Source organism: Bubalus bubalis, chromosome 1 (genome assembly GCF_019923935.1).
Source record: "Bubalus bubalis isolate 160015118507 breed Murrah chromosome 1, NDDB_SH_1, whole genome shotgun sequence".
NCBI lineage: Eukaryota > Metazoa > Chordata > Mammalia > Artiodactyla > Bovidae > Bubalus > Bubalus bubalis.
The window spans coordinates 189,277,523-189,292,206 of NC_059157.1; the positions used below are offsets into that span (position 1 = coordinate 189,277,523).

Genomic DNA, 14,684 nt, shown 5'->3' on the forward strand with positions numbered 1-14,684 from the left:
ACATCACAGAGCGTGCTAACTCCTGGGAGCCGCACGCGCCTTGGGAATGTTTATCAACGGGACAGACACTCAAGAGCTGACTTGAAAAGATATAAATACTGGCATGCTCTCTGCAGTCACTCCCCCTGTGGTTTGCACTTATAACTCAAACAGATCTTGATTGGTGCGTTCTCTTTCCACCCACCAGAGCAGAGATAGGATATTGTCGGAGCCACAGAGGCACTGCTTGGCCAGGACAAAGCCCCGAGCAGGGACGGGAGGTGGTTGCTCCCTGCGTGTTGCTGGCGTGCTGGTGACATCAGTGTCTGTCGTCTGCCTCCTTCCTCCCCGGGCGCCAGCTGGACATCTGGATCACCCCAGGGGGAGAGGAGCTGCGTAGGTGGGTGCTTGGGGAGTGTGGACAGTGCCCAGTGGGCCCCTCTCCTATGGACAAACCCGGGAATGGGAGCGAACACAGCTGTCCTGACTCCCGGGCACCTTGGCCCATTTGGGCATTCTGTTCTTGGGGGGCGGGTAGGGGGCTCTCCAGGGAAACCGTGTGTAGAGAGAGATCCTGGCAGGGTTGGTTCAGGGGATTGTGGAGGCTGCTGAGCCCCAGATCTGCCTGGTGGAAACCCAGGTAGCTGATGGGCAGTGCCAGGTCTAATGTGGCCTCCTGGGGAGACCCTGTGCTTAGGGAGGCCCCCACACCACAGAGGGTGATCCCTTTACCCAGAGCCCATGGATTTAATGTTCATGTCACCAGACACACAAAAGCCAACCATCCCAGGCATGGAGATGGGTCTCAGAGGCCCGCTGTGCTCTTGGCCCAGATGGCCTCCCCTCTCCTTGAGGGTTGCCTGCCTCTGGGGGCACTTCTGGGGCACACCTGCAGAAGGAGTATTTGACATGACATGCTATGGACCCCAGCTCCCAGCCAACCCTGCCTGTGGCTGCATGCCTCCAAGCCCTGGACCCTGCTCTTCCCTCTCACAGCTGCTCAGGCCTGGCCTCAGATCCAGTTAAAATCAGAACCCTCAGCAGACCCCACACCACTCTCAGGGAGGGTGGGCGACTGAGTGTCAGAATCAAAACAGGATGCCCACTTAAATCTGAACCTCAGATAAACACCAAATACCCCTTTACTCTATGTTCTATGCCATATTAGGGTTACATAATTTAAAAAAAAACATTGATTCAGTTCAGTTCAGTTCAGTTGCTCAGTGGTGTCCGACTCTTTGCGACCCCATGAATCGCAGCACACCAGGCCTCCCTGTCCATCACCAACTCCCGGAGTTCACTCAGACTCATGTGCATCAAGTCAGTGATGCCATCCAGCCATCTCACCCTCTGTCGTCCACTTTTCCTCCTGCCCCTAATCCCTCCCAGCATCAGGGTCTTTTCCAATGAGTCAACTCTTTGCATGAAGTGGCCAAAGTATTGGAGTTTCAGCTTTAGCATCATTCCTTCCAAAGAAATCCCAGGGCTGGTCTCCTTTAGGCTGGACTGGTTGGATCTCCTTGCAGTCCAAGGAACTCTCAAGAATCTTCTCCAACACCACAGTTCAAAAGCATCAATTCTTCGGCGCTCAGCCTTCTTCACAGTCCAACTCTCACATCCATACATGACCACTGGAAAAAGCATAGCCTTGACTAGACAGACCTTTGTTGGCAAAGCAATGTCTCTGCTTTTCAATATGCTATCTAGGTTGGTCATAACTTTTCTTCCAAGGAGTAAGTGAATTTTAATTTCATGGCTGCAATCACCATCTGCAGTGATTTTGGAGCCCCCCACCCCCCAAAAAAAGTCTGACACGGTTTCCACTGTTTCCCCTGTTTCCCCATCTATTTCCCATGAAGTGATGGGACCAGATGCCATGGTCTTCGTTTTCTGAATGTTGAGCTTTAAGCCAACTTTTTCACTCTCCACTTTCACCTTCATCAAGAGGCTTTTTAGTTCCTCTTCACTTTCTGCCATAATGGTGGTGTCATCTGCATATCTGAGGTTATTGATATTTCTCCTGGCAATCTTGATCCCAGCTTGTGCTTCTTGCAGCCCAGCGTTTCTCATGATGTACTCTGCGTATAAGTTAAATAAGCAGGGTGACAATATACAGCCTTGACGTATTCCTTTTCCTATTTGGAACCAGTCTGTTGTTCCATGTCCAGTTCTAACTGTTGCTTCCTGACCTGCATATAGGTTTCTCAAGAGGCAGGTCAGGTGGTCTGGTATTCCCATCTCTTTCAGAATTTCCCACAGTTTATTGTGATCCACACAGTCAAAGGCTTTGGCATAGTCAATAAAGCAGAAATAGATGTTTTTCTGGCACTCTCTTGCTTTTTCCGTGATCCAGCAGATGTTGGCAATTTGGTCTCTGGTTCCTCTGCCTTTTTTAAAACCAGCTTGAACAACTGGAAGTTCACGGTTCACGTATTGCTGAAGCCTGGCTTGGAGAATTTTGAGCATTACTTTATTAGCGTGTGAGATGAGTGCAATTGTGCAGTAGTTTGAGCATTCTTTGGCATTGCCTTTCTTTGGGATTGGAGTGAAAACTGACCTTTTGCAGTCCTGTGGCCACTGCTGAGTTTTCCAAATGTGCTGGCATATTGACTGCAGCACTTTCACAGCATCATCTTTCAGGATTTGAAATAGCTCAACTGAAATTCCATCACCTCCACTAGCTTTGTTCGTAGTGATGCTTCCTAAGGCCCACTTGACTTCACATTCCAGGATGTCTGGCTCTAGGTCAGTGATCACACCATCGTGATTCTCTTGGTTGTGAAGCTCTTTTTTGTACAGTTCTTCTGTGTATTCTTGCCACGTCTTCTTAATATCTTCTGCTTTTGTTAGGCCCATACCATTTCTGTCCTTTATTGAGCCCATCTTTGCATGAAATGTTCCCTTGGTATCTCTAATTTTCTTGAAGAGATTTGCTGGAGCAGCCATGAAGAGATACCCCACATCCAAGGTAAGAGAAACCCAAGTAAGACGGTAGGTGTTGCAAGAGGGCATCAGAGGGCAGACACACTGAAACCATACTCATAGAAAACTAGTCAATCTAATCACACTAGGACCACAGCCTTGTCTAACTCAATGAAACTAAGCCATGCCCATGGGGCCACCCAAGACGGGCGGGTCATGGTGGAGAGGTCTGACATAATGTGGTCCACTGGAGAAGGGAATGGCAAACCACTTCAGTATTCTTGCCTTGAGAACCCCATGAACAGTATGAAAAGGCAAAATGATAGGATACTGAAAGAGGAACTCCCCAGGTCAGTAGGTGCCCCATATGCTACTGGAGATCAGTGGAGAAATAACTCCAGAAAGAATGAAGGGATGGAGCCAAAGCAAAAACAATACCCAGCTGTGGATGTGACTGGTGATAGAAGCAAGGTCTGATGCCGTAAAGAGCAATATTGCATAGGAACCTGGAATGTCAGGTCCATGAATCAAGGCAAATTGGAAGTGGTCAAACAAGAGATGGCAAGAGTGAACGTTGACATTCTAGGAATCAGCGAACTAAAATGGACTGGAATGGGTGAATTTAACTCAGATGATCATTATATCTACTACTGTGGGCAGGAATCCCTCAGAAGAAATGGAGTAGCCATCATGGTCAACAAAAAAGTTCGAAACGCAGTACTTGGATGCAATCTCAAAAACAACAGAATGATCTCTGTTCGTTTCCAAGGCAAACCATTCAATACTACAGTAATCCAAGTCTATGCCCCAACCAGTAACGCTGAAGAAGCTGAAGTTGAACGGTTTTATGAAGACCTACAAGACCTTTTAGAACTAACACCCAAAAAAGATGTCCTTTTCATTATAGGGGACTGGAATGCAAAAGTAGGAAGTCAAGAAACATGTGGAGTAACAGGCAAATTTGGCCTTGTAATATGGAATGAAGCAGGGCAAAGATGCACTGGTCATAGCAAACACCCTCTTCCAACAACACAAGAGAAGACTCTACACATGGACATCACCAGATCGTCAACACCGAAATCAGATTGATTATATTCTTTGTAGCCAAAGATTGAGAAGCTCTATACAGTCAACAAAAACAAGACGAGGAGCTGACTATTGCTCAGATTATGAACTCCTTATTGCCAAATTCAAACTTAAATTGAAGAAAGTAGGGAAAACCACTAGACCATTCAGGTATGACCTAAATCAAATCCCTTATGATTATACAGTGGAAGTGAGAAATAGATTTAAGGGACTAGATCTGATAGAGTGCCTGATGAATTATGGACTGAGGTTCGTGACATTGTACAGGAGACGGGGATCAAGACCATCCCCATGGAAAAGAAATGCAAAAAAGCAAAATGGCTGTCTGGGGAGGCCTTACAAATAGCTGTGAAAAGAAGAGAAGTGAAAAGCAAAGGAGAAAAGCAAAGATATAAGCATCTGAATGCAGAGTTCCAAAGAATAGCAAGAAGAAATAAGAGAGCCTTCCTCAGAGGTCAATGCAAAGAAATAGAGGAAAACAACAGAATGGGAAAGACTAGAGAAAATTAGAGATACCAAGGGAACATCTCATGCAAAGATGGGCTCGATAAAGGACAGAAATGGTATGGACCTAACAAAAGCAGAAGATATTAAGAAGACGTGGCAAGAATACACGGAAGAACTGTACAAAAAAGAGCTTCACAACCAAGAGAATCACGATGGTGTGATCACTGACCTAGAGCCAGACATCCTGGAATGTGAAGTCAAGTGGGCCTTAGGAAGCATCACTACGAACAAAGCTAGTGGAGGTGATGGAATTTCAGTTGAGCTATTTCAAATCCTGAAAGATGATGCTGTGAAAGTGCTGCAGTCAATATGCCAGCACATTTGGAAAACTCAGCAGTGGCCACAGGACTGCAAAAGGTCAGTTTTCATTCCAATCCCAAAGAAAGGCAATGCCAAAGAATGCTCAAACTACTGCACAATTGCACTCATCTCACACGCTAATAAAGTAATGCTCAAAATTCTCCAAGCCAGGCTTCAGCAATATGTGAACCGTGAACTTCCAGTTGTTCAAGCTGGTTTTAAAAAAGGCAGAGGAACCAGAGACCAAATTGCCAACATCTGCTGGATCACGGAAAAAGCAAGAGAGTGCCAGAAAAACATCTATTTCTGCTTTATTGACTATGCCAAAGCCTTTGACTGTGTGGATCACAATAAACTGTGGGAAATTCTGAAAGAGATGGGAATACCAGACCACCTGACCTGCCTCTTGAGAAACCTATATGCAGGTCAGGAAGCAACAGTTAGAACTGGACATGGAACAACAGACTGGTTCCAAATAGGAAAAGGAGTACGTCAAGGCTGTATATTGTCACCCTGCTTATTTAACTTATACGCAGAGTACATCATGAGAAACGCTGGGCTGCAAGAAGCACAAGCTGGGATCAAGATTGCCAGGAGAAATATCAATAACCTCAGATATGCAGATGACACCACCATTATGGCAGAAAGTGAAGAGGAACTAAAAAGCCTCTTGATGAAGGTGAAAGTGGAGAGTGAAAAAGTTGGCTTAAAGCTCAACATTCAGAAAACGAAGACCATGGCATCTGGTCCCATCACTTCATGGGAAATAGATGGGGAAACAGGGGAAACAGTGGAAACCGTGTCAGACTTTTTTTGGGGGGTGGGGGGCTCCAAAATCACTGCAGATGGTGATTGCAGCCATGAAATTAAAATTCACTTACTCCTTGGAAGAAAAGTTATGACCAACCTAGATAGCATATTGAAAAGCAGAGACATTGCTTTGCCAACAAAGGTCTGTCTAGTCAAGGCTATGCTTTTTCCAGTGGTCATGTATGGATGTGAGAGTTGGACTGTGAAGAAGGCTGAGCGCCGAAGAATTGATGCTTTTGAACTGTGGTGTTGGAGAAGACTCTTGAGAGTCCCTTGGACTGAAAGGAGATCCAACCAGTCCATTCTGAAGGAGATCAGCCCTGGGATTTCTTTGAAAGGACTGATGCTAAAGCTGAAACTCCAATACTTCATGCAAAGAGTTGACTCATTGGAAAAGACTCTGATGCTGGGAGGGATTAGGGGCAGGAGGAGAAGGGGACAACAGAGGATGAGATGGCTGATGGCATCACTGACTCGATACACATGAATCTGAGTGAACCCCGGGAGTTGGTGATGGACAAGGAGGCCTGGTGTGCTGCGATTCATGGGGTCGCAAAATGTTGGACACGACTGAGCAACGGAACTGATTTCTAATTTTCTTGAAGAGATCTCTAGTCTTTCCCATTCTGTTGTTTTCCTCATGTTTATCTGCAATTCAAGCTAACTGGGGAGCCTACATTTTCCTCTGGTACCCTTGGCCCAACCTACGTGCACCAGCAGATCCATAGCCCTCCCACCTAGCCCATGAGGCCCCCAGCTGCCCGGGGCAGGGACCAAGCCAGGTCTTAGGGACAGTGACAGCAAGGGGATGTGGGTCTAGCAGAGACCCGGGGGCTGCAGGAGGAGGGCCTGACTTGCATGCGGGCACATCCTTTCTCCAAGCACTGAGTGTATATAAGGGGTGGGGGTTCTTTGCCCGTGGTATTACCCTGGGGGCATCCTAGCCCCAGGACTTCTCTCTCACACAGGGCCCCTGGCCTGCACCCCTTCTCACCCTCTACTCTGCCATTCTCCCAGGCAGGAGACATCCTTGACCAAGGTCAGCCTCCGCCTCCCCAAGGCATGTGGTTCACCTGCTGGCCTGGAGGAGTCTCTAGAAAAATCCCTGCTTTGGGAAATGAAGAGGGTCCCAGTTATGGTCCTGAGACTCCAAATCTGGCCTGGATGGAGGGGGAGCAGATGCACACAGATTCCTTCCTGGGTAGTTGGGCCGGCCCAGTTCTTACCTGCAGCTGACTACAGACAGCCAGGACTCCCATTGGCTGTGTGATCCTGTGCAAGAACCAATGAGTATTTGAGATGGAAATAGCAGAGCATTAAACCAAGCAGGGGCCTTGCTGCCACTGAGGTCCTGGCTCTCACAACCCATCCTAGAGCATGTGGGCCTGGCTGATGGAAGAGGCCTGGCTTGGCTACCGCCCTGTGGTCTAGACCCCAAGGGCCTTCCCAGCAAATCTCCTGGCATGCAGGATCTCCCTTCCACCCAGGGGACTTCCTGGTGGTGATGGCACCTCCATCCTCCTCCCCAGGTTTGCAGGGTGTTGCCATGTCACACCTGCCATCCATCTCCAGGAGGCTGGAAGCCCTCGCCCAGTGGAGGGTCAGGAGTTGGACAGGGGAGGAACTGGGCAAGTGCAGGCCCCAAGGAAGCGTTCCAAGTCCATCTGGCACACCCATAAGGCCGTGTGGAAACCAGGAAGGCCTGCCTGGAGGCAGAGGCATGAGGGTCCATCTGCCAGGCATCTCCCATGGGTGTGGCCTCAGGGAGGAGACTGGACCCACGCCACGCATGCTTGGGATTCCTGACCTGACCCTACCCCACCACATTTGTGGGAAACCTGAGGCTGGAGGAAGAAGCTCCTACAGAGGAGAGGCGTGCTGGTGACCAGGGACATGAGGGCACGTCAGGCCAAGATGGCCAAGTGAGTGCAGTGGCCCTGGGCTGCGCTCGCTGGGGGTCTAGTTCCCATCAGAAACACACAGACACAGCAGTACTTTCTGTAAGAAGCATCATAAATAGACAGAACACAATAAATAGCTGGTACAAATATGTGAGGCAGCACGAAGCCGGTCCCTGCGTCGGGGCTCCCCAGCCAGAGCTGAGTGTCTGGTCACGTGGTGGACGCTGTGGGAAGGTGACCAGGCCCTGCTGTTTTTGAGGTAAAACTTTGTATGAGCTTTTCCTTTAAAGCAAAATCCCTGCAGGACAGCAGAGTTGCAGGAGCAGCTCTGGTCTTCAGCTTGGATGCTCACAGAGCCACCCATCTGGCCACCATGGTTGTCTAGGTGACGATGTCGTGTCTGGACAAAGGCCAGAGAAAGCAAGTTGGTGGCTCTGGAGGCCACAGCTTCTCCCAGGCTTGTCCTACTCCCCAGAGGTTTTGGGGGTTCCTGGTGAGGTTCTGGGGTGTGGCCACGCAGGTCTAGCTCCTGGGGCTCTGAGCCCATCACCCCGTCCTCAGCTTCAGCACCCGGGACAGCGGTTCCTTGGCGCTGGAGTAGACCAGGAAGGAGCCGGCCGCTGTGCGGAAGGCCTCCCAGTCCCTGCAGCCGAAGGTTGGGAGGCTGTGCACGGCCACGAAGCCTTCATACCCCTGCCACCTGCGGGGAGAGATGCTGTCAGTTTCCAGGCTGGGACGCCAGCCCCAGCGAGAGGAGTGAGTGTCTGGGCTGCTCCCTCTCCCCGGGGTTCCCACCCCACCCCTCCCTGACCCTCACCAGGGTCCCACCTGCCTCTCCCACCATCACAGCATGAGGGGCCATGCATCCCAGCCCCAAAACCTCCCCAGGTTCTAATCGCGAGGAGCTGGGCCAGGAGGGGCCTTAGCCTGTAGAGAGGGAAACTGAGGCCTGGAGGGGGGTACCTGCCCTGTACAAGACGATTCAAGATCATCCTGGAATTTCTAGATAACTGAGAAACTTAGATCAGCAGTAAAAACATTAGAAATACAGAGGCAAAGGCGCTTTTATTTGCAGACATAGTTATATTTCTTGAACTCCCATGAGACATTTCTTTAGAAAACTATTAAAACTAATAAGATACTGTGGTTGCATGACCAGATACAACAGTTAATTGTGATACACAGATGAAAATGGACATATGCTTACAATACTCGGAAAACTCCTGGAAGGGAAGGTCGTGAGAATGCCATGGTGCCTCTAAGATGAAGTGTACAATTTTACTGAAGGACACGTGAAAAATAGAGAGATCTACCACAGCCTTGGATGGAAACATTTAATAGGATAACACACTAATAACTCTCACATTAGTGTAGCCCCTCACTGCATCTCCAGCCAGAACCCAAAGTTGTGAGTGCCAGCAGGGCTAGTGGTCACCTAGCTGGCCCGGGGGCCTGACCCAGACTCAGCCCGTGCTCAGGTGCTCCCAGGGCCAGGCGACCCACAGGGCTCCATGACCTGTGACTTGCTCTGAGCCCGTGGTCATTCAAGGGGAAGGTGGGCCCACCCACCTGAACCGAGGTGTCTAGCAGGGGCATGGCCTTTACCTGTAAATAATACTGTTTACCGAGAAGGTATTTCCATCGAAGGAGTTTGCAACCACCAGGAAATAATCTTCTCCCACCGAGAAGAACTCCCAGTCCAGAGCACTGTGGGAGCAAGTGAGCAGAATTAGGACCTGGAGATGCTGCCTGGGGACTTGGGGGTTGGTGTCCGGCTGGTTCTCCCCCTAATCTCAGGATTCAGGGGGCTAGGTCCCACCTCCAAAATCCACAGAAGGAGGAGCAGTTTCCTCAGTCATACAACCGGTTGGTCTATTCCAGGGAAATGCAAATTAGTGTTCACTTTTTAAACTTAAAACATTTAATTGTAATAAAATACACATAACACAAAGATTTCTATTGTATTCATTTTTAAATGGACCTTTAAGCTTAGTGGCATTGGGTACCTTCACATTGACATGCAACCATCACCACATCCACCTCCAGAATTTCTCCATCTTCCAAACTGAACCTCGGTCCCCAGGAAACACTCACTCCCCATCCCCTCCCCCAGCCTCTGGCCCCCACCATCTACTTCCTCTCCCTATTGATCTGACTCCTCTAGGGACCTCGGGTAAGTGGATCACTAAGTATTTGTCCTTCTGTGTCTGGCTTATGTCACTGAGCATAATGTCCTCAAGGTTCATCCGTGCGGTCAGGTGTCAGGATGTCCTTTTTTGAGGCTGAACAATATTCTACTGTAAGAATGGACCACACTCATCTGTCTATGGACACCTGGGCAACAAGAGCAAACAGTGAAGTTGTGAACATGGGTGCAAAAGTCGTTCACTTGGAAGAGGTTGAAATAGAGGAACAGCCCTAAACTCGTGGCCACTCCCTAAAAGTCTGCAGCTCCCCCTGGAGGCGAAAACTTGAGGACACTGGCTGTGAGGTCACATGCTTCTTCCCTGACTCCAGTTCAGGTACCAGCAGGGTCTGCTAACGTAGAGACGTCCCCCTAAATTTGGAAGCTGTGGTTCTTACTGCAAACAGACCACTGCATCCTGTTTTAAACAAACACCCCTGAACTTGCTAAGGGTGAGTCTGTGCTCAGAGACATCTTAGTTCTCAGGGATCTGACAGAGGGCTTCTGGGAAGGACATCCTGGAGCCTTGTCTATCCCAGGAGGCCAACCTGGGCATCAGCCGTGGTCCCCAGCCACTGCTCTAATTACTGCGGGCCTACTTTCCAGATGAGGAAACTGAGGCTGCAGCCTTGCAGGAGTCACTCAGATGCCCAAGGCCAGGCCAGTGCCTCTGCATCCAGAGGCCTCAAGGTTATAGCCTGTTCAGACAGCACAGTCGCACTCTCTTGGGTGATACTCACCCTGGGTTCCTTCTCAGTGGGGCACTGAGGGCGCTGGCCTAGAGCTCCAACAGAACCCTGGGCATGAGATGGCCACAGAGGTACCTGGGGATGTGCAGGGGGGCAAGGCCAGTGGGGGCCCTGGGGCTCCTGACTCTTCCTTCTTCTGTTATCTGGAATCCTGTCTCCGCCACTTCCAGCCATGGCCAGTTGTGACTCATCATTAAGAAAAAGTGGTGACTGTGGCCATGCCCACTGAGGGGTTTCATGCAGTGTGGCATGGGTGGGACCGGTAGCACAGCCGTGTGGTCCCACACGCAGCATTCTGCCAACTGTAACTGGTTCTGGAACCAAGGCCCACAGCCTTGCTTTTGCAGCAAAATGTTGACTGCACCGTCTGCCTCCACGGCCTGCATCAGAAGCTGCTGGGGCTTAACCCAGTAGGAAATCAAGGTCTGGCATGACTTCCAAAGCATCAGGGCAGTAAGTCTGCTGATAATAATGTGAAGCATATTTTTAATCCTTCAGAACCACACCATTTGGTCAAATGGTGGAAATAGACAAATATCCATCAACTGATGAAGAGTAAACAAAGTGTGATAAATAAACACAGTGGAATATTACTCAGTCATTAGAAGAGTGAGGCACTAAGGTACAACGTGGATGAACCTTGAAAAAATGACAAGTAAAAGAAGCCAGACACATCTGAATGCAATGTCCAGGTGGGGAAACCCAGAGGGGCAGAGGGCAGGCTGGTGGGCCCCAGGGGCTGCGGAGGGCAGTAACAGCTGAGGGGTGGGGTTTCTTTTCAAGGTAATGAAAATGTTCTAAAGTCACCGTGGAAATGGTTGTACACATATGCAAATTTCATTAAAAAAAAATAAAAACATTGGATTCTGAAAAACAAGCACACAAGCCATAGCTTTTAAAAGCAGTTAGAGTCAAGGCTACAGTAGGAGCCGCGGTCACTCAGTTGGTCGTGTGGAAGGTCTGCGGGGTGCACAGTGAGGCCGCTTCACACCTGTGGGCTGGGGGGTGGGCACCGCGGCCCCACAGATGCTCAGGTGCGCGCTGTGCGGTCCGGGCGGCCTCAGAGGTCGTAGGACCCGGGCCCCTGGATCCCCGCCCCGGCCGCCCGCCGCCCGCATACCTGCAGGTGCGGATCTCCTGGAAGCGGACGAACGTCTGCGCGGTGATGTTCAGCTCGTATATGACTGAGTTGATGACGTAGGAGTCGTTCTGCACTCGCATCTCCACGTCGTAGCGGTGACTGTTCGCCACGGCGAGGAAGACCCTCTCCCCAATGTGGAAAACCTCCCAGTCTGCGGCGCCAAACGTCTGGGACCGTGAGAGGGAAGCCGAGAGCACGCTGTGGGCAGACACCCTCAGGATGGCCACCCACGCGGCTCCAGCCCCTGCACTCCCGGCGTGAAGCAGGCGCCCCTCCTGAGGGCGCTTCCCTTTCCCAGCCTCCTCCAAGGCCAAAGGACCATCTGCCTAGAGAGCTTCTTAGCGCCTGTGCTGCCCCTTCCCAGGCCCCAGAGTGCCCTGGAGGAGGTCCAACTGCTGTAACACCTCTTCCAGGGAGCCCTCTCTGCTCGCTCCAGTTATGAACTCAGAAGCAACATCTAGGTACCTCCAGAGTTACTTACTACATACTCTCCCTGGCCTGAGGCTCTCCTCTGGCTCTCTGGACAGCCGCATCCTGCGTAGGCTATTCCTCCAAAATCACTCATCAACCTGGAGGGTGAGGTGTGCATGGGCCCATGGGGCTGGACTTACACGAATGGCCGGCTGCCAAGCCTTGGCTGCAGACCTCGAACTGCATGAGCTGATTTACACGTGGGCCCACCAGGAGGTTTATGACCAGCATCTCTGGGATGCTGGGCTGGGAGTGCATGGGGAAGGGGAGGACCAGACCAGTCCAGATCCATCCCTGTTCTGAGAAATAAAGGAGTGACCACACCAGACGGCAGCTTCAGTGGAGGGGGGATAACACAGCAGCTCCCCGAAACAGGGGCCTGTGGCTGGTGGAACAGTGTGCAAAAGCTCCTGAGGACTCCAAACCACAGCCTGATGAGGCTGCTGGGGTCTGAGTTCCTGTGTCAGCAGAAAGGGGTTGACTCTGTCTGTTCCCACAAGCAGGTGAGGGCTGCGGAAGCTCTGATGGACACTTGGCATTGAAATTGTCTTTAAATGTTTTGCCTCTTGACTTTTGACTTGTGATACTTGTGGAGAGACTGACCTTCCTGTTGATAATAATCATAAACTCTGGATACAATAGGAGAAGGAAATGGCAACCTACTCCAGTATTCTTGCTGGGAAAATTCCACGGACAGAGGAATCTGGTGGGCTATAGTCCATGGGGTCACAAAGAGTCGGACACGACTGAAGTGACTAAGCACTGGATACAGTACTTAAAAATGTACACAATTGCTTGAAGGTTCTGGAGAAGGGCCAAGGGCAGGCAGAAAGTGGAGGGGAGATGATGGCCCTTGAACACGTTTGTCTGACTCTCCCTCTGAGGACATTCCTGGTCCTGTGCCATATGGGCTTGGCACTCAAGTGGAGGCAGCGGACTTGCAGGGCACAGACCTTGAACTGTATGAGCTGACGTACACACGGGCCCACATGTAAATAAAAGGAGGTTTATGACCAGCATCTCTGGGACGCTGGGGTGGGAGTACATGGGGAAGGGGAGAACCAGACAAGTCCAGACTCAAGCTTAGCGTTTGGGGCTTGCAGAATGTCTAGAAACCAAAGGAGACTAGCCTAGGAAGGAGGGACTCCCAGTAGGGGGAGGCCCCAGTATCTCCTTATTAACTTCTCTCAAGTCCATTTTAGCTCCTGAAGTGCACACACAGGGGACAGGACCCCAGGGACCCAGGGACAAACAACAGCTGAGCGGCTGGTGGAACTGATCAGAGAGTTAGACAGCAGGGGAACCAGCAGGTAAATGTGACCTATGATCAGGAGAAGAAACAGCAAGTAGAAATAGGTTGACACAGCACAAATACTGGAGTGAACAGATACAAACTTTATAGTAACTGTGATCAGAATCTATAGGCAAATATGTATGTAATCAACAATAAGGTGGGGAGATTTGGAGAGTTATGAAAACTCTAAAAGGAGGCAAATAGAAATCCTGTACCTGAAAAGCAAAATGCCTGTATTCACAAATCTATTGCATGGGATCAAAAGCTACCTAGACAATCCAGAAGAAAGAATCTGTGAACTAGAAGATACACCAATAGAAATTATCTGATTTGAAGCACAGAAGAGGGGGGGATGTTTACAATGAAAGTAAACAGAGCCTCAATGATAATATAATGCAGTCTAGTGCATGAAGCTAGGACAAACCTAGACAGCTTACTAAAAAACAGAGACATTACTTTGCCGACAAAGGTTTATATAATAAAAGTTATGGTTTTTCCAGTAGTCATGTATGGATGTGAGACTTGGACCATAAAGAAGGCTGAGCACTGAAGAAATGATGCTTCTGAGCTGTGGTGTTGGAGAAGAGTCTTGAGAGTCCCTTGGACTGCAAGGAGATCAAACCCGTCAATCCTAAAGGAAATCAACCCTGAATATTTATTGGAAGGACTGATGCTGAAGTTGAAGTTTCAATACTTTGGCCACCTGATGAGAAGAGCCAACTCATTGGAAAAGACCTTGATGCTGGGAAAGATTGAAGGCAGGAGGAGAAGGGGGCGACAGAGGATGAGATGGTTGGATGACATCACTGACTCAATGGACATGAGTTTGAGCAAGCTCTGGGAGATGGTGATGAACAGGGAAGCCTGGCGTGCTGCCGTTCATGGGGTCACAAAGAGTTGGACATGACTTAGTGACTGAACAGCAACAACAATGTGCGTGTAATTGGATCACAGAAGGAAAGGAAAGGAGAATAAGGCAGAAAAAAATGTAAGTTAAATGTTGGCTAAAATTTCCCCAAATATGATTAAAACCACCAAACCACAGACCCAAGATCAGAGACCCCAAGCAGAATAAATACAACCCCCCCATAACCTCCACACATCATATTGAATATCTGAGGATAGAGAAGATTTCAGAAGCAGCCAGAGGAAAAAGACATTTGCTATAGGGAAACAGTGGTGCCAATGGTACCCAACCTCTCATCAGAAACAGTTGAAGCTCGATGTCAATGGAAAAACTTCTTTAAAGGAAATGAAAGAAAACCATGAACCCAGAATTCTACAACCAGTGAAAACATCCTTCACCGTAAAGTCACTTTCAGATAAATGTGGTAGAATG

General features: G+C 49.6%; 1 protein-coding gene across 1 annotated transcript in view; it reads right to left on the reverse strand.

Moving 5' to 3' along the window:
- Positions 1-7,596: 7,596 nt before the first annotated feature.
- TSPEAR (thrombospondin type laminin G domain and EAR repeats) overlaps positions 7,597-14,684 on the reverse strand; it is a 193,374-nt gene continuing 186,286 nt past the window's right edge. Inside the window, exons 10-12 of the mRNA XM_006060803.4 lie at positions 11,560-11,747; positions 9,111-9,212; positions 7,597-8,205 (exon numbers count right to left, since the gene is read on the reverse strand). Of these exons, the coding sequence (XP_006060865.3) occupies positions 8,052-8,205; positions 9,111-9,212; positions 11,560-11,747 (444 nt within the window). The 3' untranslated portion in view covers positions 7,597-8,051. The remainder of the gene's footprint in view (positions 8,206-9,110; positions 9,213-11,559; positions 11,748-14,684) is intronic.